At 40.8% G+C, this 25,570-nt stretch overlaps 1 protein-coding gene and 1 long non-coding RNA gene across 4 annotated transcripts in view; one reads left to right on the top strand and one right to left on the bottom strand.

Annotated features, from left to right (window-relative positions):
* LOC112987134 (uncharacterized) overlaps positions 1 to 8,224 on the bottom strand; it is a 30,029-nt gene extending 21,805 nt beyond the window's left edge. For all 3 annotated transcript variants that reach the window (XR_003260209.2, XR_010392053.1, XR_010392054.1), the window contains exons 1-2: positions 8,111 to 8,224; positions 1,653 to 1,808 (exon numbers count right to left, since the gene is read on the bottom strand). This is a non-coding gene — a long non-coding RNA (uncharacterized LOC112987134). The remainder of the gene's footprint in view (positions 1 to 1,652; positions 1,809 to 8,110) is intronic.
* The window catches only part of LOC112987133 (uncharacterized), a 35,030-nt gene extending 14,540 nt beyond the window's left edge, over positions 1 to 20,490 (top strand). Inside the window, exons 2-7 of the mRNA XM_064522095.1 lie at positions 3,994 to 4,985; positions 11,183 to 11,234; positions 11,333 to 11,435; positions 12,707 to 12,870; positions 16,994 to 17,239; positions 17,856 to 20,490. Of these exons, the coding sequence (XP_064378165.1) occupies positions 3,994 to 4,985; positions 11,183 to 11,234; positions 11,333 to 11,435; positions 12,707 to 12,870; positions 16,994 to 17,239; positions 17,856 to 18,599 (2,301 nt within the window). The 3' untranslated portion in view covers positions 18,600 to 20,490. The remainder of the gene's footprint in view (positions 1 to 3,993; positions 4,986 to 11,182; positions 11,235 to 11,332; positions 11,436 to 12,706; positions 12,871 to 16,993; positions 17,240 to 17,855) is intronic.
* Positions 20,491 to 25,570: the final 5,080 nt, after the last annotated feature.

The raw sequence follows: 25,570 nt of genomic DNA, 5'->3' as shown, positions 1-25,570 counted from the left end.
CGGTTTGTGGCAAACCTACATTTTCAGAGGGCAAAACAGCATTAGTCCCCTGGTCAGGGCACCACTGCCAGAATCACCTATGAGGGACTAGCACACGGTCCTGCCTTGTATTCCTTAGCCCTATGTTTCCTGTTGCAGAGGCCTTCTAACTCCTTACATATGTGTATTTTAATCAAGTAGATCAAAGTTTGTGCCAAAAGTTAACTACTCATTCCTAGAGAGCCCAAATGTCAGCATAGGAGGAGGCATGCAAGTGTGTGACAAGGGAGCATTTTTAGTAATGGGAATAGATTTAAGCTTCTGAGTGGGTTGTGTAGTGTGAAAAGGGGGAATGCAGTGTCTTGGCATGTTCTGAAATATCCAACCCACTGTATTTCTGGCCAAGAAGCAACAGCTGAGATTTGAGTCACTCTCCCTTTTTGCGATCTACTAAATATTGTTCCCTAACTATCTTAATTCAAAAGTCAGGTAGGGAAGCTCCTGACCACAGCAGACAGGAGGTTCAGCTCAGTAGAACTGTTTTAAAATTTTGCGACTCCCAGCAAGAAAAGGGAGTACTGGAAAGCAGATGAACAGAACTGGCAATCTAGTCCTTCCAGGGCTGTATAAACCAATGCTCTTCACTTGCGACATATAATAGGTCATGGTTTCATACTCCCCCTCCCCTTTCAAGTTACAAGGATCTCTGTTACTGGAGCCCATACCCAAGCACAACCATTCACAAGCTCCTGACAAACACCTATTCTTTCCTCACACCTTGAGATTTCTTCTGGCAAGCCATTCTATTTTGTGTTTCAATAAAGTAACCATGGCCAATCACATTTCTTTCTGTGCTTGGAAACTGTAACTGTTGTTGGCCTCAAAAAAAGCAGCTCCTCTGAAGAAATCCCTTTTAGCCCATGCAAGTCTGATGTGCCTCTCATGAACCCACTCAGGGGTTTATCTTATTATCAGATTAAAAAATTGAAAAAATATAATCCACCCTGCTCATAAGTGAACTAATCTGTGTAGGCATATATCAAGTGTTTTTAAAAAACAACAACCTCTCATTTGGAAAGATTAAAAATGTGCCAAATTCTTTGTGTGCCTCTGTCAAAAGCCTGTGAGTCTATAGCTTGCTGCAGAGGGGAACATCTGTGTCTAATTGATGAAATTCAGCCTTCATAATGGATGATTCAGATGAACTAAACAGTTTTGTCAGTCAGTCAGTTGTGGATTATAAATTCACCAGAAAGCCTTTTTTCCCCCCTCAGATCTGCCTTGCATTTCCTGTCCCTTGTTTTTTTCCTGTTCTTGGAGTAAGTCTTGAATCCTTCCCGACTCTCAAGCTATAATAAATGAACGATTGCCCCAGTGCCGTGACCTTTAAGCCGCATTTCTGGAATGCACACGTTGCACAAGCCACTAACCCTCGCCCCGTCCGAGAGAGCTCGGTACCTGTTGGGATTCAGCTAGACGCTGCAGCCAACTGGCAGCCACGTGGCTCACAGGGGAACCAAAGGCATCTGAGTTTCACTCCGAGGCTCCTCAGATGTGCACAGAGTCTGCTATGTATTTCACTCCAAATGATGACAGATTCCAGTGAAAATGAAGGCAGGAAAAGGAACCTATCCTGTGAGCAGGGCAAGAGATTTATAGGGGAATGCACTTACCCATTTGGCACTTTGGTGATTAATCACGCAAGATCCACTGAGCTGATGTAGGATCTCCAGCAGTCTGCTGCTTTCTAGTGTGAAAAAGTCAACTGTCACAAAGTCTTCTGGTAGTAGAGGTGGGGATGTTAATGCCTCCAAACTGCTTCTTGGTATCTGAAAGACGACAATTAGGTCAGTTCACATGCTCCTCAAAATAAAATTCCAACCCTCAATCATTGCTAATTTAAGGAAGTTTGGGCCAATCTGTAATCCTACTACAGCCAGAAGAAGTACCCTTCAATAGCAGCAGTGCTGGTGCACATTCTGGCTCCAAAACTGGATGCATTTTTAAATGAAAATTTAGCATTATTTACTGCCTCTCCCTATGCCAATACTGTTATTAAAAGTGAGCTCAAAAGACTAGCATGGGACGAAGGCAAGTCTGCTCAGACGTGCTGGGACACACGGAAGGAACACGAGGGAAGTCACAAAGGAGCCCTCTTTCCTTCTAGCTAGATTCCAGTAATTCAAGTGACAACAAATGTATCTGTAATTTTGAGGTGAATTAGCAGATGAGTCTAAAAGTTAGGATCCCTAGATTCTTAAATTGACATAAGGTTTTGCTGTTTTTACTGGAATATTTACCATGAATTAACTAATTCAGTTTAAAAGCAATAATTTTACTTCCTAAAGCAAAGACTCTGTAAATTTCTGTTTATTCTGGTACTACATTCTGTGGGGCACCTAAAGCATTTGATGGAGAATTAGTCTTCAAATGATGCAGACACTTGAATATAGTTTCTTTTTTACTTGAGCCATAGTCAAGCCCAGGTACTTTAAATGAGAAGCCTGTACTTTATTCCACTCAAATTAGTGTAAGAATTGATTTAAATGACACTTTCAAAAGTCAAAGATTGGTTTAAGCCTGGAATACAGAATACAATTTCTACCTCCATTGCTGTTTTGGTCCTTTTCTATTACCATCCACCCTGAAACACTCAGAATATGGAAAGCACCTGCTGGAAAACAAAGTTCATGCCTTGCAGAACAGGTCTGGCTTTTTGTTTTTATTTAAAGGCTTTTAACATTTGGCATTGCATTTTTTTCTTTCCATTTCAATATGAGCCAAGGGGCGGGACCAGGAAAAAAAAGAATCCTGGAGTATTTTGATCTTTGTGGCTTTACATGGACTTCATAAGCTTTGTTTGTTGTCCTGCCAAGCTTCCTTTGTGTTTAAATAGATAACAGACTAAGACGACTAATCATTTCCACTACAAAACAATCCCAAAGCGTTCCCTTTCTTTTCCAATTAACACTAGCAATATGCTCCTAGACAGGGCTTGTGACCTAAGTACTTCTGACTTACTTTTTCCCCTTTTCAAGAACAATTGCCCAAGGTGCAGACAGCACTCTGCGCTCTCCAAATTTATGAAAGAATCTTGAACAAAGGCTCTAAGAGCGTCTCTGGGAGAAGGTAATTTAAATTATGATGTGTGGAAAACACCTCAGGTACCTTTAGAGAACAAGTGAACGGTGGTCAGTGGAACCCTTTACAGATTTTGTTCCTCTTTGGGTTCTGCAGGTTATTTATGGAGAAGGAAGAAATAAAACAGCAACAGTCCCATATGAAATTTGTTATGTAAAATGCATGTTGATTGCTAGTTTACTAGCAAGAGCTGATATCTGCTATCACTATTTTGAGAGGCTTTGTATTTGAAGAGACAATTTACCCAATCAAGACCACCTAGATTTTACTGCTTGTTGAAGATGGGAGGTAGAATCCCTTTGAAATAGGAGATGAGTTACATGGATGATGGCAATAATCAATGCAAGGGCTTTTTACATTAAAAAATGGTTTTGTAATGAAAATAATAGTGCTCAAGACACTCTTTGTGGTGACACCATTTTTCTTCATCTTCTTATTTTTATCTCACAACAAACTGTTTAGGACCACACATTTGTGTGGTCGGAAACTTGCACGTCAAAAAAATGTATGCAGGACTATCAGTAACCTAGGAACGTCTCATAGCCAAAAGCAGATCAGTAGTAGAAAATGAGAATTATGAATTATTTTGCTCGATTATATTTGGAGGGGTAAGGAGTGATCATTCAATATATACTTCCACACTAAGAGTGGCGGTCTATATTAGAGATTAACGCTCCAAATGGTGAAAGTAGAAGATGATAGTCTCAAGAAACAGAAATTCATGGAGTTTGTAGAAGTCTTATCTTATACCAGTCACTGAAGGGAAAGTAAAGAAAAGAGTATGACCTTGCAGTAGGTCTAGCAGACTACATCCTGTATTTGCAAACACTGTTAATTCATCTCCAGTAAGATGCAAGTTTATCTATTTTCCAGGTGTACTATTCCTGTGGTGCGGTGGTGGAATCGATGGAAAGAGGTCTGATTTTATCACCAGGTTTTCCAAACAACTACTACCCAGGGACACACTGTGTTTGGCAATTTTTCATTCCTATGAGAACCCATCTTATATTGGAAATTTTTGACTTTGACATTTTTGAGAGCACTAGTGAAACTCCAACCCCTTGGGATGGCTTTTCAGCTCCTGCTAAAACAAGAGATAAGGACATGCCTCCTCCTGAGGAAAACTTGGATTTTGCTCTCCCTGCTACAAAATCCTCTCTCCAGACCTGGATGTCAAAGGTGGCTCAGAATCTGAGCAGCACAGGAGATCAATCAAAGGACCTTGTTAGTCACCTGGATGACCTTCGAGGAGCCACCTCAAAAAAAGATGAAGCCAAACAAGTATCTGAAGAAAACCAGTCTAAACAGCTGAAGGACCCCAAAGCAATTACCAAGGCTCAGCAAGAGGAACTGCCATTCCCTCTAGCTGGTAGTACCGCGATGCACAGGCAAAATATCAGTGGCCTAAGAACAGAAGATTTGAAAGGGAAAATCTTGCTTGCTCATCTTGCTGGTAGTGAGCAAGATGAAGTTACTGGAGAGAGCTGGACTCTTCCCACAACAGTACTGCCACTGGAAGTCTCCTCCACCCCACAGTCAGCAGTGGACATCTGTCCCCATGATGTTTTGTATGTTTCTGATCTCATCACATTTTCCTCTCGCTTTTGTGGACCAAATACACCTTTAAACAAGCCCATGGTCTTCGGTTCCTCTCTGGAAATGGTTGAGGTTATCATGGAACTAATCACCACCACGGACCGGGGACGAGGCTTTGCAATGCTCTTTGAGTACAGGAACATCACCGAACCTGATACTGTAGATGCTGTGAGGCAGGAGAGACAGGAAAACATGATGATGCTGGCAATTATTACAGGGATTGTCTTCTTTGCACTTGCTTTGCTCTCTGCCCTCTGCATAGCTTGCAGGTAAGATGATGCATATCTGAGCCTTTGAAGCATATGATATTATCTGTACAGTACAGGAAAAAAGTTGCGTTTCTTTGCTCTGCTAATGCTTGCTGTCATTTAAAGGTAGTAGTGTGTGGATATGGAGGAAGCCAGTGCCAATTACTATTCCTACCCTATGCTAAGTCGTCTTTCCCAGTTGCACGGCTCCTCTATCTCCAATTTATTTTCTTTTTCTTGAAGAAACACCTGAAGGATGAGGACTTTGTTGGGCATTTATTTATTTCAATAGCAGTGGTGCCTTTGAACCTCGGTTGTGGGACAATTTAGTTGGCCATTGAACAAAAATGCAGAACAGGAAGATGATCTTTCCCTGAGTGTCCCACATACTTTTTCTGAAGAGTATTAGTGATGGTTACAGTCAAAATATGGAATCACTGTGCAGAGAAGCAGTGAATGTTAAAAGTAAGTAGTAATAAAAAGTATTAGCATTTGAAATTAAGATGTGGTTACATATATTAAATAATATTTTCCCTTCTGTAACATGCTTTATCCAAGAGATTGCGCAGACACTTTAATCCGAATGCACCTCGTGGGGTAAGCAGTTACCAGCACTTGCCTTTCAGCAGCAGAGAAGCCAGGGCAGAGCTGCAGAGCCACGCTGCAGTACCGGTGGTTAACCCCAGTGAAACCTCTCTCGCGCTCAGGCTAACAGTAACACTGAGCCGCTTGCGGTACCGTGCGGCAGCGTGGGTAGTCACCACCTGGTATGCGATGAGCTGGCCAAGCGAGCTGACGGTCAAGCGGGGTTTCTGATTGCCACGTCCCGGTGCTAACCAGTTAAAAGGCTAAAACTAGCCAGTGACGAAAGCTTACTTCCCCAGTCAATGGCTTTCTTTTCTCTAAGTCTTTCAGGAGAAAGCTTTTCCCCCATAGCATATGTTTGGATTTTTCCTACTAACTCCCTAGTGAAAACATTTTTGTAGAAACAGTTTTGGCTTTTTATTTTTCTTCTGACAAATTCAAAACAAAACCCAAGCTCCCCAGGTTTTTGTCAAAACAAACAGTATTTCTGAAATGTTTTGACTTCAGTGAAAGCATCAGTTAAACTGAAACAAATGCTATTCCTTGTAGGGCTCTGTTATGGTGATCCGATATTAGTACTAGCATTCGTTTCCCAGCGGCAGCATTCAACTGGTCCGTCTTTCCTCGTCCTGCGTCCCCTGCCTCGTTTCTTGTGCAGCTTCCAACCCCGAGAAGCCAGCACACGTGCCGCAGCCTCCCTCGGTGCCTGGCCTTTGGCTTCCTCGGCTGCGGCCATGCGGCCAGGAGCTAGGCAGCCATGCAAAGGCAGGCCGTATTAAAAATATTCTGGTCAGCCTTTGTTCCGGCATCACCTGATTACACCGGACTGGGGAAGAATGACTGCTAATGTTTACAGAGTTCAACATCTCGTAAGGTTTCAGGATTGTCCACCAACTCTTAGTAATTGAAGAAGTTTTGATAAAGGAACTTTGTTTCCCTTATCCTTTTGGAGGCTACATTTCTAGCTTTGCTGAATAGATACAAAGTCTAGGCCATCACTGTACCGTGTTTAAGAGAAGATGAGTAAGGTGGTGAAGCGTAAACGATCTCCTTTGCTGCCTATGGAAATTCCTGTTTTCAGGGTCCTGCCTTTTCACTGCTGTAAGAGTTAAACTTGCATGCATCACATCTAACTAACCTTTTTCCTTTTTAAAGTGCTTGCAGAACACTAATTTAGACCACAATTTTTTGCTAGCTCTAAGGGAAAACGTCTGGTGGAAAATGTCTTCCAGATACTAAATATTTTATTTTTACACCCTTGCCAATCTTCAAAAGAGACAGAAACATGTTCTCTTTGCTATGGCAGCAGTCTGGGCTGATACACAAGCTATTCTTGCTCCATTATCCCTATTTAATTTCAGTGTAACTATCCATGAAGCAGAGTATTATTCAAACCAAAAAAGCACACTGTCAATCTGAGATTTCACTGGTTGAAATTTACTCTGTGCAGATGGTTTAGAAAGTCAGGCCATGCTGATCACATGTAGAATTTGACTTTTGCTTCCCAGATGTTTACAAAATGTTCTGCTGTTGCTAACCAACAGAGAAAATCTAATAGTTTTTTTTTCCCCACACAAATGTTTGTATATTCTTGTTACTGAGAATACTTCCTACCAGGGTTACAATGGCACAGTATCAGGGTTAGGCTCACTTCTTGCAACATTGGCATTTAGGCCTTTTTGCTGCTACATGACTTTTTTTTTTTCTTTAAAGGAAAATATATCTTAGTCAGATACTGACTACATATAAAGGGAGATTATATCTAGTCCTTTAATACTTTGAAAGGCCGGCTCCTATCCCAGCTGCCTGTAATCCCTGTATACATTTTCAGAGAGGCCTTGATTACAATACATATTTGTTTATTGTCAGATTTAAAACAATGAGGTTGGATATGTGTGAAAGTGATGCCATGATCTGTGCCGAGTAAACCCACTTACACTGCTCTGGAAGATTCCCCCCATCCTTTTACTGATCCAACTACTTCGAGGATATTGGTCCATGGCCTCTTCTGGTCAGAGCTCACCAACCCTTCTCAGCTGCGGTTTCCTTATGCAGCTCAGAATAAGATTGCAGAAGCCATTAAGCATTTCTAAGAACTTCTCCTAGTTTGAGCCCACCATACTCTATTTTATGCTCTTTGCCCTAAACGAGGACTTGAATTCAGGTGTCAAAGGTGTATTAGCCACAGCTTGTCCTCACTGCAGAAAACATCAGGACTGCCAGGGGGTGGTTTGAGGGGAGAAATGAAGATACTTTAATAAATAATAAAGCACACTCGGAAACGGGACCAGCTCACCAAGACATGATAATACTTGCCCTGACTGGAACGTGCCATTGCAAAGGAAACCACACCAGAAGATACTAGAGCAACCTCCAAGCTCTTGGCTTTGTAAACTTGCCTTCCACTTTCTATACCCTTCCTACTCCACCTGCTTCTCTGGTACCAGGTTGGAGTTTAGCTATGTTTTTCACCATTTTTAGCTGCTGCTGTTGCTCAGCTAAAAGTAGCAGGCTCAGCCTTGCCAGGGGTAGAAATGGCCCAGGACGGGCTTGGCACCTACCGCCACTCTAATGCACCAAGTCGTCAGCAGTGTCTGCTCGGGCTCACTGCATCATTCAGCCAGGGCGAAGCTCTCTGGGGAAACTCCAAGTCTCTGCCACACTGCAGCTTTTGTTTGCTGTTTGGGGAGGGAATGAAAGCTTCAGTTGTTAGTTGGCCAATAATTCTAATTACTTTTGGCCATGAGGCCTGGCTCAAGTTATGGAGTATTTTTTATTTTCTTTCCCAAGACCCCAAGAACAAGAGACATCCACCTTATTTAATTTTAGTCCTGTCCAATGCAGTCAGACTTTTGCTCGATGGTTGCGACCCATGGATTGCAACTGCATTTTACACCTGCTTAGTTTGCCAATGACCTGTTTCCAATTGCAGCCCCAGCATGTACAGCTATTTCATCAAGTCATCATCTGCTGCCATTTCACTCCATACAAGTTGCCCTGCTAGTCACTATCTGCAGCCTGATCTTCACCTGGTGGTGACACGCTTCAGTCAATATTGGTGCCTGACAGGCTAATAAAATTCTGTATCCACTGTCTTTAAAGCCTCTTTGGCACCCGCATTTTGCAGGCATGCCATATGAAGAAGAGAAATCTGACTGCCAAACCAGGCCATACAGTAATGGCCAAGAAGAGGTGGTAAGAATTGAACATACTTATATTTTGCATTGCACTTGCCCCTGCTGTGTCTCCCATTGAGCTGCACCAATTGAGGTACATTGAGCTGCACCAATTTTTTCTAAGCAACCACTTTCCCCCACCAAGGCACGCACTGGGGACTCCTGGGTAACAGCTTGGTCAGGACTCAGGTCGTGGGCTAACCACAGGCCATCACCTCCCTGCTTCATTAGTTTTTCCCCTGGTTCATTCTGCCGAACAGCAATATGGCTTTTGAAGTAGTTACAGGGCCAGTCAATTATCACAGAGCACGATATTTATTGAGACTGGCAAGAAAAAGATCCAGATTAGTGCAAGGTATTGCAGTTTCTAAATGAAAAAGCTTGCTTGCCTGTCAAAGTTTATACTAGTTGTCAGTTGCTGAGATTTTTATAATGGATATTTCATCTATTGCAGCTTTATCCCAGAGAGCAGGAATATCCTATAAAAGGGATAGCTGTATACAAGACCCAGAGGAACACATTTTTACCTGGGTTTCTAAGAACTTGAACATTTTGTTTGTTAAACCATGTTGAAAGTTCAAATGATAAGCCCAGAAGTGAAGAGCATCCCTATAACCAGCTCATCTGGCTTGTTGATGCCTGATGTTCAGTGTGGAAGAACTATGTCCTAAGTTTTGTTTTCTTGAAGAAGAATATTTCCTTTATGCTCTTTAGTCCCTGGGTGGGTATATTTCCACAGATTTGTCTGTAGCGTACCAGTCATTTTAAACAAGAAAACTTCATAGGAATGTACCAGATTTGATTAAATTTTCATTATGGGCATTGGCAGGAAAGGGATGGGGAGGGAGAGAGAGGAAGAAGGAACGTGATTTGGAGAAGGCAGGAAATTGAACATAGTTCTCCCACTGTCTACACAAATGCCTTCATCACTGGGCTATTCATTATTTTGGGCATGTTTTGTTAGTCTCTCTTGCTGAAATGGTTCTGGTGCCTAATAAGAACTTCTGGGAAGGCAGAGGGGGGGAATTATTTACATACGCATTTTCTGCTCTGAAGTATTTCCTACCTGGCTTGATGTTGCTTGATCAGGAGACACCACTCCTCACTGGATGAACCTTCTTTACTCCCCATCTCTCCCTCCCACCCCCAATCACTGAGTTACAGAAAAGTCTTCTCTGCTCTAGCCCTGAGTACACCTGAGAAGCCCAAGCGGTGGCTGATGTGATTTTGCATCATGGAGTAACAGTTATCCATCTGGAGCTCTTCTGAATTAAATTCTTAAGTGCAAACTTGTCGTCCTCCTCCTTTTCTGTAGTCTCCTCTGTACTCATTAGGAACAATCCTGGTGGTGCTTCATGGGTTCTTTCTCCCTCAATACAGTCATAAGTCAATAATCATTTTAAGCAATCTGATGATATGGTGAGGAACAGAACCTGCTATGCCCAAGACAGAGCAGAGGTCAGCTCATGACCAGCCTCACCAAGAGCCCTCTGAACACCTATTCTTGAAAAGAAACAGTAATGAAATGGCGATTGAAAACTTGAAACCCTGACTTCGATACAGCACAAAGAAAACAAACAAACAAAAAGCTTGTGTGGAGGAGGTTAAATGCCTTAAAGCAAACAAATCCTTCCAACAAGAAGAGGAAAAATGCCAGCCAAGAGCACTGATAGGGTACGTGACCAGTGTTACTGTTTTTCTTGCTGTCTGGTCAGTGCCTTAACACTCCCACATGTTTCTCTGCTGTCCCTTGGAGAACTGCTGTACAGCAGAAATAAAATACACTTGCTTCAGTCATTATCTTGTTCATCAGTGCCTGCCTTTCCTCATGACATCTTTACATCATATTCATCCAAAATGTAAATAACGCTAGTTTTAGAAAAACAAGTTAAGAATACGCTTTTGTTTCCCTTCAGCCCAACAGGCATGTTTACTTGGGAATCATCTGCTATAGTCTTTTCCTTTAATAGGATGTTCATAGAAGTGAACAGCATTTGACACTCTTGGCTTGCTAAAAATAATCCAGCATGCAACACTGGCTACACAGATTAAATATTCTGTGTAACGGGATAAGAATGATGTCACTGCCCAGATCAAAGAAGGAACTTCAGTCCTGCTATTTAGTTACTGAAGTGAAAGAGCAGCCTGCCAGTGAGGAAGGCTGGTAGGACTCTGGAGAGATCTGAATTCCATTCCTGCTTTTGCACTGATCACAGGAAGAATACAGACCCTTTTCTTCAGTCAGCTTTCCATTACATGAGCATACCATTCTTCCCCCCAACCTTGGTCTTGGTGCACCAAGTTTTAGCAAATGTTTTGCATTCTCCTGTACGTAGAGCAGCTCTTAACCTGCTGGGTCCCCCTCATAGGATGAGTACAGATGAGACCTCCCCTTGTGCGGATCTTTAACTCATTCATGGGCCTGTTGTTGTTGCTGTTGCTGTCTCTCCTTTCCAGGCAGAAAATGTGCCCCAAAAGGAGCTCGTCCAACGCATGCAGTGACCAGGAGGTTAGTGCTAACGGCTTCAGCAATTTCTCTTTCTCTTTCATATTGGCTGTTGCACTGTTTATCTGACGATGTTTACTGGGGCATGTTCTGAGTTGCAGAATGGGATCCAGAACTCTGCTGTCGATATCAATGAGCTCCAGCTTGTGGTGCCAAGTCGGGAGAATGAAAACAACAATCACTCTGTCAGCCGGGAGCAAGCGGGTAAGTGCGGCACATCGGCAGGAGTCGGGCAGGGCATCCCATAGCCTGTTAAGCAGATAGTTTCTCCCTTGCAGTCCTCCTCCCTGTCTTGCCCATGCACAGCTGGAGAACGCTTCACAGCAGAAAGCTTTTGTTGCAGGAACTATCCCTTGCTACTCTCCCCCTCCCACTGGTTGGGTAATTCCCCTGGCAAGGAGCACACACCGGCACAGCTTCAGGACACTGCCAACAAAAGCTGTCATAGCACGTGACATTGCAGAGACACTGGGTTAGCAGAGCAAATGTGTCTGGTTCAGGCTGCTACGGACATGACTTATCCATAAATTATGGAAGCGTTTCTTCTGCCCTATATCTACCCTTGTCTGGAAAGAAGAGGCTTTACAATGCCTATACTGAGTTTGAACAACCTCAGTTCCTGGAACCAACTTTTCTGAAGGACGTTACGGATGAGACTGCTTTAGATGACATTTACTTCACAGAGTGCTTCCAGAACAAGAACAAAAGTCCTCCTAACCAAGCTGCAGATGCCACTTGGTGCAATTTTGAGTCACGACATATGAATTTTATCAGTGCTCCTTTTGGTTGATGAAGGCCAACAAGGAGGTATTTCCTGTTGTGTTGCTAGATATCACCAGTTTCCCACTAAACCATCAGCCATTAAGCACAGCTCTTATAAGGATGTCAACCTTGACAGTTTGGTGTCTCCTTCTTTGGAAAGGTCATTGAAGAGGTTGGGGCAACACAGCAAACACAGCCTGAGATCTCCTGCCCTGGACTGGGGGTTACAGGCCTTGGGGAAAAGACAGACATCTGTAGCATTCCCTAGAGCATAAGCCACCTGAGGATGTGGAATTCCTAGGGCTGCAGCAGAAGTACTCAAGACAGAAAACACAGCTCCCAGGATTAATAGGGCTATTTATCAGTGAGTAAATTCAAATAAAAATGAGCTCAGTAAGTCTGCAAGTTCCTGATCTGCAGGATCACCATTTGTGTTCAGAATGACAGATTTCTGTTTGGGTCTGTCTTTATTAGAAAGCAGACAAAAGGGTGTTTTTTTTTTTTTTTCCTTTTGATTTGTTTTTAAAAGCTTGCAGTTTCAGGAAAGCAAACTGTTGGCTTGAATTTGGTTCTGACTGGTGTGACAGACAAAAGCTGTTCTAGTTTGTCTGGGGAGAGAGAAAGAAGAGGGAGGAGGGTTTGTCAGGGATAAGTTAGGAACAGATGTTTTGGACTCTCCCAAGCAGTCTTTATCATTTTTTTTGTCTTCTCAGTCACTTCTTGCAGAGGCAGCACAGAACAGTCTCCTCAGGATACTGATCCTGACATGCCCTCCTCCACATCTGCAGTGACCACCGAGACTGGGAGCGATGAAGTGTTTGTTATTTCTGCTGGACCTGGGGCCAGTGGGCTGAGCTTTACCACTTACAGAATACAGGTAGGAACACTCTTGATCATCTCTAGAAGTCCTGTAAACCACAGGATGTCCCTTTTGGGCTATCCCTGGCACATCCCTCCATTTATGCTCACCGCCTAGTTTGCAAGAACAGTAGCAATTGAGCCAGGTAGTTCCTCCTAAACACCAGACTGAGCTGCCATTGAATGACATGGGCTATGGTCCCCACCAAGAGCCAGGATCTTCCTGACAGAGAAGAGCAATTCAGAATTCTCACCTGGATCTTACAAACAGTAAGGCAGAGTTCTATCAACTTGCTGTGAGACTAGCCCACAAAAACCTATTAATGGGCAAAGATGATGTTCCATTAGAAGTGTCACCTGTGGTGACTGAAGGACCTGGGAGTCAGAACACCACAAGCTGTTCCTGCCTGCCACTGCCAGATGGGCAGAAAAGTTACTTATTTCCTCAGTGTGTCAGAAAACTACTTAACAGCCTGACTGGACTGATGTGGTAATTAACAATGCATACCCCAAAAATCAAGCATGTCAAGTGAAAGCACTGGGGTCCTTTCAAAAAAGGGATATATACAGCAGAGAAACTGGGATCATTTCAGCAAGTTCTCTTATCTTAGCTTTTCCCCTTGCACTCCTGACCAATTATTTGTTTGGAAATGCATTATAGCTCAGAAATCTCAGGTCTGGCTACCATCTCTTCAAAATTAAGAGTAGTAAGTAGCAGAACAAGTCCATTTCAAGTCTATATTAAAGCCTTTCCCAGGTCAATACTGTTTCCTCTCCACCACCCTCTCATTCTCCCACAAGAGGAAAAACAACAACCAGTGCAGGAACTTACATGCTCCAGTACCTTATAGTAGAGTTTCATATATAGAGAATCAATATCACAGAGGATCAGAGCTTACAAAACAAAAGCAGTCTGTATCCCTGCACTTGAACAGGAAATTAGCCAGGAGGCACTCTGGCCAAGAGTTTCCTACACTGGCGCAAGACATGTGCTACACTTTTTCTCCAGTCAGTACAGCACTTAATAGAAAAAGGAAAAGAAAGGAAGACAGCTCTGGTGCCTTCCCTGACCCAAATGCATTACCTTCTGAGTAGCAGAGTACTATGAGCTGTATGGGTGCCCCAACAGGGCATCCTTAAGCACCTATACTCTTTGGTGGTTCTTCCCAGTAGGATGCCCAGTGGCTTCACCTGGTGGCAGCAACATACAAGCACAGCTTCTAAACAGAGGAAATCCATTCTTCTTCCTCCCTCTCTTTCAGGTCAAAGCGGCCAAACATACTTAAAAGCAAAACATTACTATTTTGCTGGCCCTGTCACAAGCAAACCAGCAGAGGATAAATACATAGAGAGATAGTGCTAAAACAATTGTAAATGAACATACCCCAAAGGATTAAAGTGATTTACCATGTTATTAACTCAGAAGGGCAACTTTTCTTCAGTCCATGGTATACACTAGCAAGCCAGTGCCCAAACAAACCACTTAAAAAGCAGAAGACCCACCCAGGGAGGGCAAAAGGACACCTTTAAAAGCACTAGATCTTTCAGCACAGCTGCAGACTATCCTATCTGAGTGGGGTGGGAGCTGCAGGCCATTCACAAGCTTTCTCTCAAATAGAATCTCTTCAGGCTACTTGAGCAATTCAGGGTTTCTGGATGTTAGAAATAAATATGAGTTATACTGACAGTTTAATTTCTAGATGTGTATTTTCAGGGTGTAAAATGTATGTGTAGGGAGGCCAGCCAGCTCCTGATTTTAGCCTTTGAGCTCTGCAGAGGGTATGGTGTGTAGCTTCTGTGGACCAGCCCAAGGCAAGTAGGATGAATTATCCACTGCAACATAGCTACTTTCTTGGCAGGAGCTAAGAATTTATTCCCATGTGTACATAGGTGTGAAATCTTGAGCTTTTACAGTACAGTAGAAAATGCCTTTAGATTTACCTCATCCAAAATGCTTGTCTAGACAAATCAAACTACATGCAGCTTTAATAGAAACACTATCCAAATCTTTGTACTGAGAAATGGTGGCTGGCCACTAGGTCTTGTCCCTCCCAGTAAGCATGAGGATCACTTCTGTTGGGCAGGGGCCAGTGATAAATTGGCTCTTTTCTTTCTTTTTCTTTTTTTTTTTTTTAACTTTTAAAATGCTGTTGAAGAAACTAGCTCCCCTATCCAGCGGTAACAGCTGGGAGAACAAACACACTTCTCTACATGTGGAGTGCAGTGAGGAAATGGTGGGCAGGACTGATAATGCAACGGGAACCCCCTATCTTTGGGATGGCTTTTGAGGAACGCAGGGACCCCAAGAGGGTCATGGCTTTCTAAGTCCCATTTATTTTAAATCATCCTTTTCTCTGTGTGCTAGTGACTGTAAGGTTTCCATTACATTGGTACTATCTAATGACCCAAGTACGAATCTGAGGGTCCACATAAAAATAATCTATTTTGAAAAGGTCATTTTACATGCAATCCTTGCTTCTTAATGGGGGCTTTGTTCCCCCCTACAAACTGGTCTATAAAGACTTCACAACCTGCTTCAACCTTTTGATTACAGACCTATGATTTTTATTCAGACATTACAAGTTTCAGATCAAGGAGTCTGAAACTAAAGACTAACAGAGTATTTAAAAATGGAGGTTTAAACTACCAACTAATGGAGGTTTAAAAAACATTTTTTGCTAAACCATTTTTGAAAATCTAGAAAATGCATTATTCATCTTAGTAATTATTCCCAGAATATCTGCCTCAAACCTAATGGTTTTCACACCATTTTGGGGGTAATTATAATAACATTATAATAACAAATCCTAAGACAGACTGAAGAGGCTTCTGAGAAGATGACAGCTGGGTTATAAATTTATAAATAAAAATTGTTACTTTAATCAAATCTGAAACCAAGAGTTTACTATTGAAACAAACTTATCCAGAGCCTGACTACAGCCTCTCCCAGCCTCCTGCTGAGAATTTTATTCCATGGAAATAGCTAATTTCTTGTCTCTCCCTGCCCATCCTTTTCCACTATGATATTTTAACTAAATACTTTCTTTGATTTTCAGAAATTTGACAATTTTCTTTATCAGAAATAAAAAATGACAAGTTTCTGGTCTCCCAAGACTTTTAAATCCAGGACACACTGTGGGACTTACTTCAGACCATCTTTAAGAACTATTAAAACTTTAGGAATGTGAATTTTGCATTCTTCTCATGACAACCATACTCGCACAGCTGAAAATTAAAAATACATATAGAGCTGTGGAACAGGAGGCTTATACAAATAACAGGTGAAGTCTTAGTACAAATGAAAGGAGATTCGTAGGACAGTGAGGGATTCTTTAACTTTCCTGCCTCTAAAACCACATCAATGTTAAGAAGCAAAACTATGATTCTAAGTGCAACATAAGAACATAAAAATAAGGATGGAAGGGATCTTCAGAAGTTATCTATAGTTCATTCCCATGTCAGATCAACTCTGCTAATAGGAACAGCTGCTAAGAATGGTTTAGCATGATTTCAACTTCCAGTAATGCCAATTGTACACCTGTCTAGACATCTTATTCTACTGCCAAAACATGTTTTCCACCTGCGAAACATTTCTTTAACATGAAAAGAAAATCTCCTTGGCTCCTATGTGGGCCTTGTACCTCTTGTCCTATCCACCATAGACACAGAAAAGATTATTCCCTTCCTCTTCGTCATAGCCTTTTATTTCTTCCCTAAGCAAGACTAAATAGTACCAATTACTTTAGTCTTTCCTCCTGAATCATGCTCTTTTATTTTTTTAGACTTCTGATCTTCTTGTTGTTCTCTTCTGGATTTCTTTCCATGGGCCCCATCCTTCTTGAAGTTTTGTTTCCTCAGACAAACACAGCTGAAGCTTTCCAAGACCTGAGTAGAGCAGAACTGTTTTGCACAGTGAGGTTTACTACTCTAATCCTGTCAGATACATCCACTATATATCCAGGGAAGCCAGTGAATTGCAGGCAGCATGTTGGAAGACAAATAGGTAGAAGCTCCATTCCTGTGTCTTGTCCTGGGAGAAGAACCACTGAAGGAATCAGTCACTTGCACTCGCAGCAAAATTTTTAAGTGTTTTTAAAACCTTTTGATGGAAGATGTTAATGATCTTTATTTGCTATTTCCAGGACAAAAACCTAAAAAGAAGCGTCACAAGCCCAGCCTCTGTGTCTGACTGGCTGACTTCTAATCACACAGCTACAGGAGCAGACACTGTTGAGAAGGGGAATGTCCAGATGGAAAATCATTACCCCAGACAACGAACATGGAGTGCCCGGACTTTCCATGATTTTCTGGCTCCAATACCACAGCTCCAGAAAAAATGGTGTAGTTGGACTACTAATAGTCCCTTCACAAAGCTGGTCGACAACAGTGTAAGTCTTGCTAGGAGGGGTTCAGGTTCTGTGCCCCTAATGCCCCTGCCACTTGCTGATGTGACGCATTCTCCCCTTGGCCTATGGTTTTGCCTCTCCAACCTGCAAATGGGATACACGTTGCAGCCTGTCTTGCTTGGCGTATGGGAAACTCTTTTGCCTAAGTATACTGTAATTTATTCAGGCTTTCCTGAAGTGCTAAGAAGCCACATTTCCCTGCAGTTAGTGTCTGGTTAAGAAATGATCTCCAGTCCAGAAAAACATCAAAAAGTGCCTTCAGGCTATATTACCTTGTTGAGTCTTTGGACATGTTCCTTCTTCCTGGCTGTACCTGAAATTTATTTAATTCACTTATTACTGCTGCACTGCAAGGGATCTGTAGGTGTGGGAGGGATATATAGGTCTCTCTGCCTGTAATCAGCAAACCAACAGAGCTTGTTACAAAGCTAATAGAGTATGTTTCTTGTCTTCGGAGGAATAACACAGGTTTCTGCAAAAAAAAAAATCTCACCTCTAGCATAGCAAGAAATTTTAACTTTTAATTCTCTCAGGATCAAGGCTTCTCAAGAGAACTGCTTTTCAAAGCATGTCTACTAATTTATTATTATTTTGACAGGGTTTTCCTACAGCTGCAAAAACCCAGGGTGTTTCTACCAGAAAGGTAATTTCAGCCATGGAGATAGAGGGAGCTTTAGAGACGGTTTACTCTGATTCATCTGCCAGTAATGCCTCATATCCCCTCACTCTCTCTGCACAAAGGCAGCGAAAGCTGAGCTCCTGCAACTTGAAGAAATCCAGGTTTGGGAATCCTTGCTTTGGATTTTTAACCAGTTCCCCTGACAGCAGACATGTGAGGTCCTTGGACCCTTCAAGACACGTAGGGGCAGTATCTCCAGTTAACAGTCAAAGCCCCAAAAATCTTCTAGAAGGCTCCAACCCCCTGAAAATCAACTTAGTCAATGGTTCAAAAACAAAGGAGTTTGCGGTAGAAACAGAAAAAAACAAACCAGTTTTTGTTATTTCTGAAGAAGGGGATGATCAGCAGCCTCTGGTCCTAGCAGAACATCTTAGTCAATGCGGAGATCATCTGTCTGAGCAAAATACTACATACGCTCCAGCGAGAGCTGTGCTGGACAAACAGCCAGTGGTTCTGACTGCTGAGAGCAACAGTTCTTCCAGCTTCATGTCAGATCTTCCCCTTTGGGCTAAATCCCCTGGTTTAAACAAAGGTCATCTGAAGGCCTCTAGCTCTTCCCGGGACCAGCAGAGCTTGCCAGCTGTAGACGCTAACACTGCTGAGACCTCACCAAACTTTGATACCTTAGCTGCTCCTACACTATGTCCAGCTTCGGTCCAGTGATGTCCTCAGAAAGACTAGAACATCAGTTCACAAAACAGAGGCAACAGGCATATGACTGGCGTGGAGCTGTGTCGAGTAGCTGACAGCAGCAGCTCTAGATGGATGCAACTTTGGGCTTTGCCACCCACCAACAGATTGGGAATAGGAGTATACATAACATAGCACAGCACAAACACCATCTTCCCTTATGCTCATTAACCTCAAATCTGTTCTTATGCATGGAGTTTAGATGTGGTTTATACAAGAAAGCATCCTGTGAAAAGGTATTTCATATTGCAGAACATCTTTTCCGGAATGAGAAATGTAAGTGATTTGAGATGGTTACTTCATGGCTTATATCTGAAATGTAAATCAGTCCCCTGTCACTGTGGCATCACTTGAGTCTTTCTGTTCAAAGCTATGAGTTAAATTCTATTCGTAGGGAGTGCCTGTACAATTCAAACCTGGCCTAGCCAAAGGTAGAATTCAATCATGCATGTTGGTGTACAATTTTGTAGACTTAATTTTAAACAGTTCATAATTTCTGCACTCTAGCACAAAGTTTACCAAGCATCAGCATCTCTAATATTAAAGACCATGATTATCTCATATTCTAACTCTTTAGAAAAGTGTACAGACAAGCTAAGCAATCCCAATACTGAATGTTAGTTATACTATGAAAGTCTGACAGTATTATCTTTGTTAGATGTACATAGGCTTAAAACGCCTCTGTCCACTACATGTTTTTTTTACTCTTTATGGCAACAGGAGCATGTGTGCATAACACTGAAATACTCACTAGGAATCATCTTCAGCATTCAACACTTTGATAATTGCAGCTGCTCTGATACTCTATCAGCCAGCTATTTATTGCTGGTAACGCACATTGACTAGTGAACTATTTCCCTTCCTTTAGCAGACAAGACTTAAAAGGCAAAATTAAGTGGGGCAAACGTGAATGCTCACTCTCTTTAAAAATGAGCTACTAAGTAGCTGTGCCACCCTGATTACAAATCCAGGGCATTCAATGCAAGACTGAACCAAAGGGAAGCCTGCTAGTCTTACTGCCTCTAACAACTCAATCAGTATTTTAACTGCCTCCTGGTGATATTCTCCTGTCTCTGTGAGCAATGCCTGCACACTCAACCCAGGACTTAGAATTATTTTGCTTTCTTAAAGGAAAACGACTCCCTATGGAGCTGTACTATTGCAGCTGACATAGGATATTGTTTTAAAGGAATAGTATGTCATGAAACAGGTGTCAGAAAGAAATCTTTCATACAAATCTTCCCCTATATTAGCTACACTATGAATCAAGAGAGTTATCTTAATCCTTCCATGCGGAGGCATTTAAGTCCGATTCCTGAAATATTTAACTGAATTATTTATGATTTCACCTGCTATTACAGCTTCCATCTGCCACCTATTAGAGTCTGAAATATGCAACACATGATCGTAGGCTTTGCCTAACAATTTTTGTGTTTTTGTGTTGATGTAGGCATAGAAGCCTTGCATCTGGTAGCAGTGGAAGCAAAAACATAGATGCCTTTTAGCGGTTGACTCAAAAACAAACAGTAGACACATGTCTCAGCATTTATTGTGCTTAGTAGATTTCTGAAGCACAAAAGTCCAGCTCCAAGTTGTTGTTGTAATGTTATATGATTCAAAGGGAAGAGTTAATATATTTATGATTATAAAATATATCTAGAAATCTGCTGTACTCTAATAACAACTTCCACTGTGTTAAATTCATACATATTGTAAAGCAGAGTCAATGCTATCTTATTACTTTTCTAAAGATCGCAGTACTAAATCTACTTTTGAAAAGCATTTGTGTTCAGTTATTGACAATAGCTACCTTTGAAGGGCTAGGAAAATGTCCTTTTTCAATAAAAGTGTGTTTAACTATTCATTTCTGCCATGTAAAACAGTTATTTTATTTTGCTGAAAGACTAAATTATATGGGCATTGCCCCAGAGCACCGGTGCATCAAGACAAGACCAGTAACCCCTTCTCCACTATCAGTTGCTGCAAGGAAATGAGTATGAAAGCTGCTGTATCATTTGGTCAGCAAATACCAATCACTGAACCTCCCTCATTCCACCCTTGGGACCAGTTGGGGGGAGGGGGGGGGAATATATATGTGTATGTATGTATATATCTCCTGTTTAATTTCTTCTTAGTAACCAAGGTCGATAATGAGGTGATTGTTTACACTGATGACTTCTACTACCCATCTTTGTAACCAAAGAGCAGACTTTTCTAAACCTGTGAAGACTGCTGCTAGAGGCTGCTTTCTGTGGGAGTTTGGGCTCCCTTTCATATGTGCTTATTTTGACACATCCAGTAACACTGTATGCCACTCTGTCCTTGCCCACTGTACCAATACGTAGACAATTATACATGAGACACTACACTGGACATCAGATATTGATGGGATACTGAACAATGCTGCTTATTCTTAGAACAAATGTGGCTAATTTACCAAATTATTCATAGATTATGTTCTATGCCACTGAAAGATACGGAAGCCTAACTGAAATATGCAGCAGATAAACAAATTCTAATCACTAACACTGGCTTTAACGAAGAAAACTGCCTCCTTCTTGGTCAGCCCTGAACAGGCAGGAGTAGAGCACGTGACAGACTTGAGCTTAAATTTGACTTGTCTTTTGAAGTTCCTGCTTTTCTAGGCAGATCACTAAACTTCACTGCTAAAGAAGTACTTGCGTTTTATTTTATACCTTTAAAAAATTTGTAAAAGATTTTGCTCCTCTTGCAGCAAAAATAAACTATTTTAAAATCCTCCTTTTTTTTCCCCAGGAACAGAAACAGTTTCTACACCTGCTCTTCAAACAAAACTGTAGCACAAATTTAAGAAATTCTGCAAGCTCCTGGTGGAATAAAGTGCTATAATACTCTCAGCTGTAAATATTGACTAGGATTAGTTTTTTTTTTTTTTTTTTTTTTTTAATGTATTACTTGCAGCATTTACTTTGACAGCTGTATTACTGAGAGATATGCTACCACTTTTTATGATAGAAAACCTCACAGCTCATGGACTCTGGATCCAGTTTTACCTTCATGGTAATGCAGCCAGTTTACTGTGCTATTTTGCATATGGTAACTAAGCAGCAAATGGGATAAGCATGCTAAACACTTGCTGAAGAGGAGGAAAGTAATTTCAATCACAATTACATGGGAAAAATATGTCTAGAAAATGTTATGGAGCTGACAAACAGAAGCAGTATTATTTTCAGTAAAACTGGACTTGAATAGATGCGCCCCCCCCCCCCTTTTTTTTAAATTATTCTGGAACATACTAGGCGCTCCCTTCAGGCAATGTGTTAGGTAGACTGAATAGGACCTCAAAAACACATGGGCAAGTCCTGTTCTTGTTGGAAACAGCTTCAAACTGTACAAGATGACAAGAATGCTGTCTGCTAGGTTTCTTCCTGACAAGTAGTTCAAACAATTGAGAATTTAGGCTCAATGGGAAAATAATTTGAAAGGTTGAACATACAGCTCATGCAGTGTAACTTTAAGGATTCAGAGTAGCAAGAGTTTGGTTAAAGCAGAGTATTGTGTTTGGTTTAGGGAATGGCTAAACTACAATCACGAGACTGATTAGGATATAAAGAAAAAAAAAATCTATTCACAACTTGCTAGCAGAAACATGAACTAAGGTTTCCTTTCAGACATCTGCCTTTTCTTTGATTTAAAGGCAGTTGGTTACAAAGCATCCTCCTTTTAACTGTTTTTTTCCCCCCTCATGAGGGGAACACATGAACCATAACAAAACACATTTGACTCAAATATTCCAAACAGCCAGCTACCTGATTTTATTCTACACAATTAAAGATGAATTTGGATTGCAAGGAAAAAGATAGGTCCTAAGCCAACACTTACCTAATGAAAGCAAGCAAATGAAACTCAGCAGCACTGAAAAGAATACCCAGCAGAGACCAAATATAACTTCAACATATATTCAAGGTCTGTCTAGAAATGTCTTTGATGTTAAACCTCATATGGCACACTTAGTATTTTTTATAATTCATTTCCTATGGAAACTAATGAGCTTAAGAGTGAAATTACCTCATTGAAAGTCAAAATGAGGAAGTGTGAAGAAACGAAGGATGACCTGAAAAGCAGATTTAGAAGCAATCTTTGCATATTAAGCATTGCTGTGGGAAATAGTGTAATTAGTTTTCTTCAGAAGTTATTCCCTGGAATTGTGTAAGTGGTATTTCAGCTCCCAAACATCATGCAAAAAGAATGTTAGATAAAATAGGTGGAAAAAAAGAGAAATCCCCACACATTCTTTTTAAAACCAAGAGATCCTCTTCCTAACTTTCAGTAACACAGTGCCTGTTGGTTTATTTTTGGAGTACAGACTGTACAAAATAAGGCCCCTTTCTAGCAGAATTTTGTAAGAAACCATAAGAAAACACATTTTGGAGTGTAGTTTAGTGTGGACCATTCTCTTCTCAAACGCCTAACTGCTCCTACTTGAATCACTTATTTCCCTAAGTTCTTGCCACAGGCTAAACCATCTGCACTATACCGTTCTACTTAAGAATAGAAATTGATACAAAATAGATACTCTTTTATTTGCAAAATAAACTAGCTAATGATTGATCTTTTGAGTGTCAAATACCAAGAGTTTCCATTAAATTCAAAGGAAGGCAGTATTAGAGCTTGAACACAAATGAATGTACGCAGCTGCTGATTCAAATACTTGAATCAGCAGTGAGGGCTCTCAGATTAGCACTTACTGTTGATATGTTATCAGCTATTCCAGTTGCAAAAAGTCCATATACTGTATTCTGTTTTTCTCATAATCATGCACTTCCTCCATAAGGCATAAAGAAAGAGGGTAGCTCTAAGAAGCTTACGTTGTGCCAGACCTGATCAAATGGTGTAAGCCAAAAAAAGCCTTCTGAATTAGGTTAGTTACAAGCTATTTGGTGACATAATGGAATATAAAACATTTAAATCCGCCAATATAAATGCAAAGCAAGCCAATACCATTTCAAGTTTAAAGGTCTATAGGTTTGTCTTTATGGCTCACAGAACAACATGACATTTTCACTTTTATATTACTTAACTGTGAGTTTGAATTTCTCTTCAATGTAGTCTGAAGAACAAGTGACAGCTGGCTTAAGAACAGCAGTACGGGTTAGCTACAATATTAAAAGATTTCTATTTCCAACTTAAAGTGTGAGAGCAGTACCAGTGCAAAAAAGCCTAGGATCCTCAGCTTCAATGTAAAGTTTTAACAACTGTGGCATAACTGACCTCAAAAATCAGACAGAATAGGGTGCTGACAAACCTTCCTATTTATTAAGCAGGGGAAAAGTAACCATCTACTAGGAAAAGTTCTAATAGTAGCTATTTGAAATCCTAAAATTTATACAAACTAGATCACTGAAAATATGGAAGGTATAAAGACTCTAACACAATATGACAATCATTTTTTCTAGCCTTCTGCTAAATCTGCAGTGGTATAATGCTTGTCACTTTTGTGTCTACAGTGTTGCAAGAAATTAAAATGCTATCCACTTGTTTTTTTAAAAAAAAACTATTTTTTTTTAAATTAGCTTCCTGAATTCATCTAAATAAAATTAGCTTTTGTAGACAAGATAGCTTTTAGGTTATGTTATTCATTTGATATAAATCCTGCAGAGATATTGATGATCCTTTGTGATATCATCTGATACTTGTAAGAAAGGTTGAGACAATTCCATGGAATGACAAGAGTCATGTCATTCTCAATGATAAGTTCGAGTATGATATTTCGTTGTAAAATCTCAACATTCAAATAATTGACAATTTGACCAAGCATTAGAAAATGTCACATACATCCTTTTCTGTGGTGAGAGAATACACCACAGAAGAAACAGATACAGACAACTTCAGTGAATAGCTTTTTTTTTTTTTTTTTTTTAATTAATAACTTCTTAGTTCAGGAAAAAAATAAATCACAAAAAGAGAACTGGAAGAACTACGCTCCACCTTCTTTATAAAAGAACTTTCTCAAAGAGAGAGACTATATACCTTATTCGCCACAACGTCAAACCCTATCGTAATCCCTGGTTTTCACAATGTCTATTCTACAACATTTCATGCTCAGCTTCCAAATATCTCTTATAAAGAAGGTGGGGGTGTGCTTTAGACAGGTTAAAAATATGCTGCACCTTTACAGTATTTAAACAATTACACCAAGCATAGTTCATACATTTATCACATTAACTATCACCTGGCAACCATACATTTAAAAAGGTCTAATGTATAGAGTATGTAATACCCATGAAAGATACTCTTACTTACTTAAGAGCATATAAAGATCAGGATTTATTCACCCTCCCCATCTGCAAGTTAATTTCTCATCTCTTCCTGGTACAATATAAATGACAAAAAGAAAAAAAACCCTTCATTCCATTGCACTACCGCAACCCTATATGCATAGAAAGGCAGATTAATTATCTGTAACAGGGGAAAGGAAGAGGGGCTTATAAAAGGAATTTGAAGAACCTCTACTGCACAGGTAGTTTAGATGTTAAGTACATGAGTTTGGGTTTTTTTTCCATTTTAAGTCACATAATACATCCCTATACACACATAACTTGAGTAAGTGCAAGCGAGGTTGTACGTAGTACTGTAGACATATTATTCTTGACCAACAAAAAAAAAATTCAGCACATGAGTGGCTTGAACACTAGCACAGTGACAAGTCTATGCTGAAAGCCCATCTGGGGTGTGGGAAGTGGTGAGTGAGAATGCAAAGCACATTTCTGCATATAATGTGCAAAGGCTCAGTCTCCACAACTGCACTCAGTTTGCTACATGCACAGCCAGAGATGAAAATGAGATAAAAAACAGCTGGGAATGGTTGTCCTGAGAAGATACAATAACCATAAAAAAAATCTAAACATAAAAATACAAATACAGAATTAACAGAACATTGTTAATAGTAGTAAGACAGAAACAAA

The sequence above is a fragment of the Dromaius novaehollandiae genome, chromosome 17 (assembly GCF_036370855.1).
Source record: "Dromaius novaehollandiae isolate bDroNov1 chromosome 17, bDroNov1.hap1, whole genome shotgun sequence".
NCBI lineage: Eukaryota > Metazoa > Chordata > Aves > Casuariiformes > Dromaiidae > Dromaius > Dromaius novaehollandiae.
Note: the sequence above shows the minus strand (reverse complement) of the source record. Positions and strands in the feature narration are given on the sequence as shown.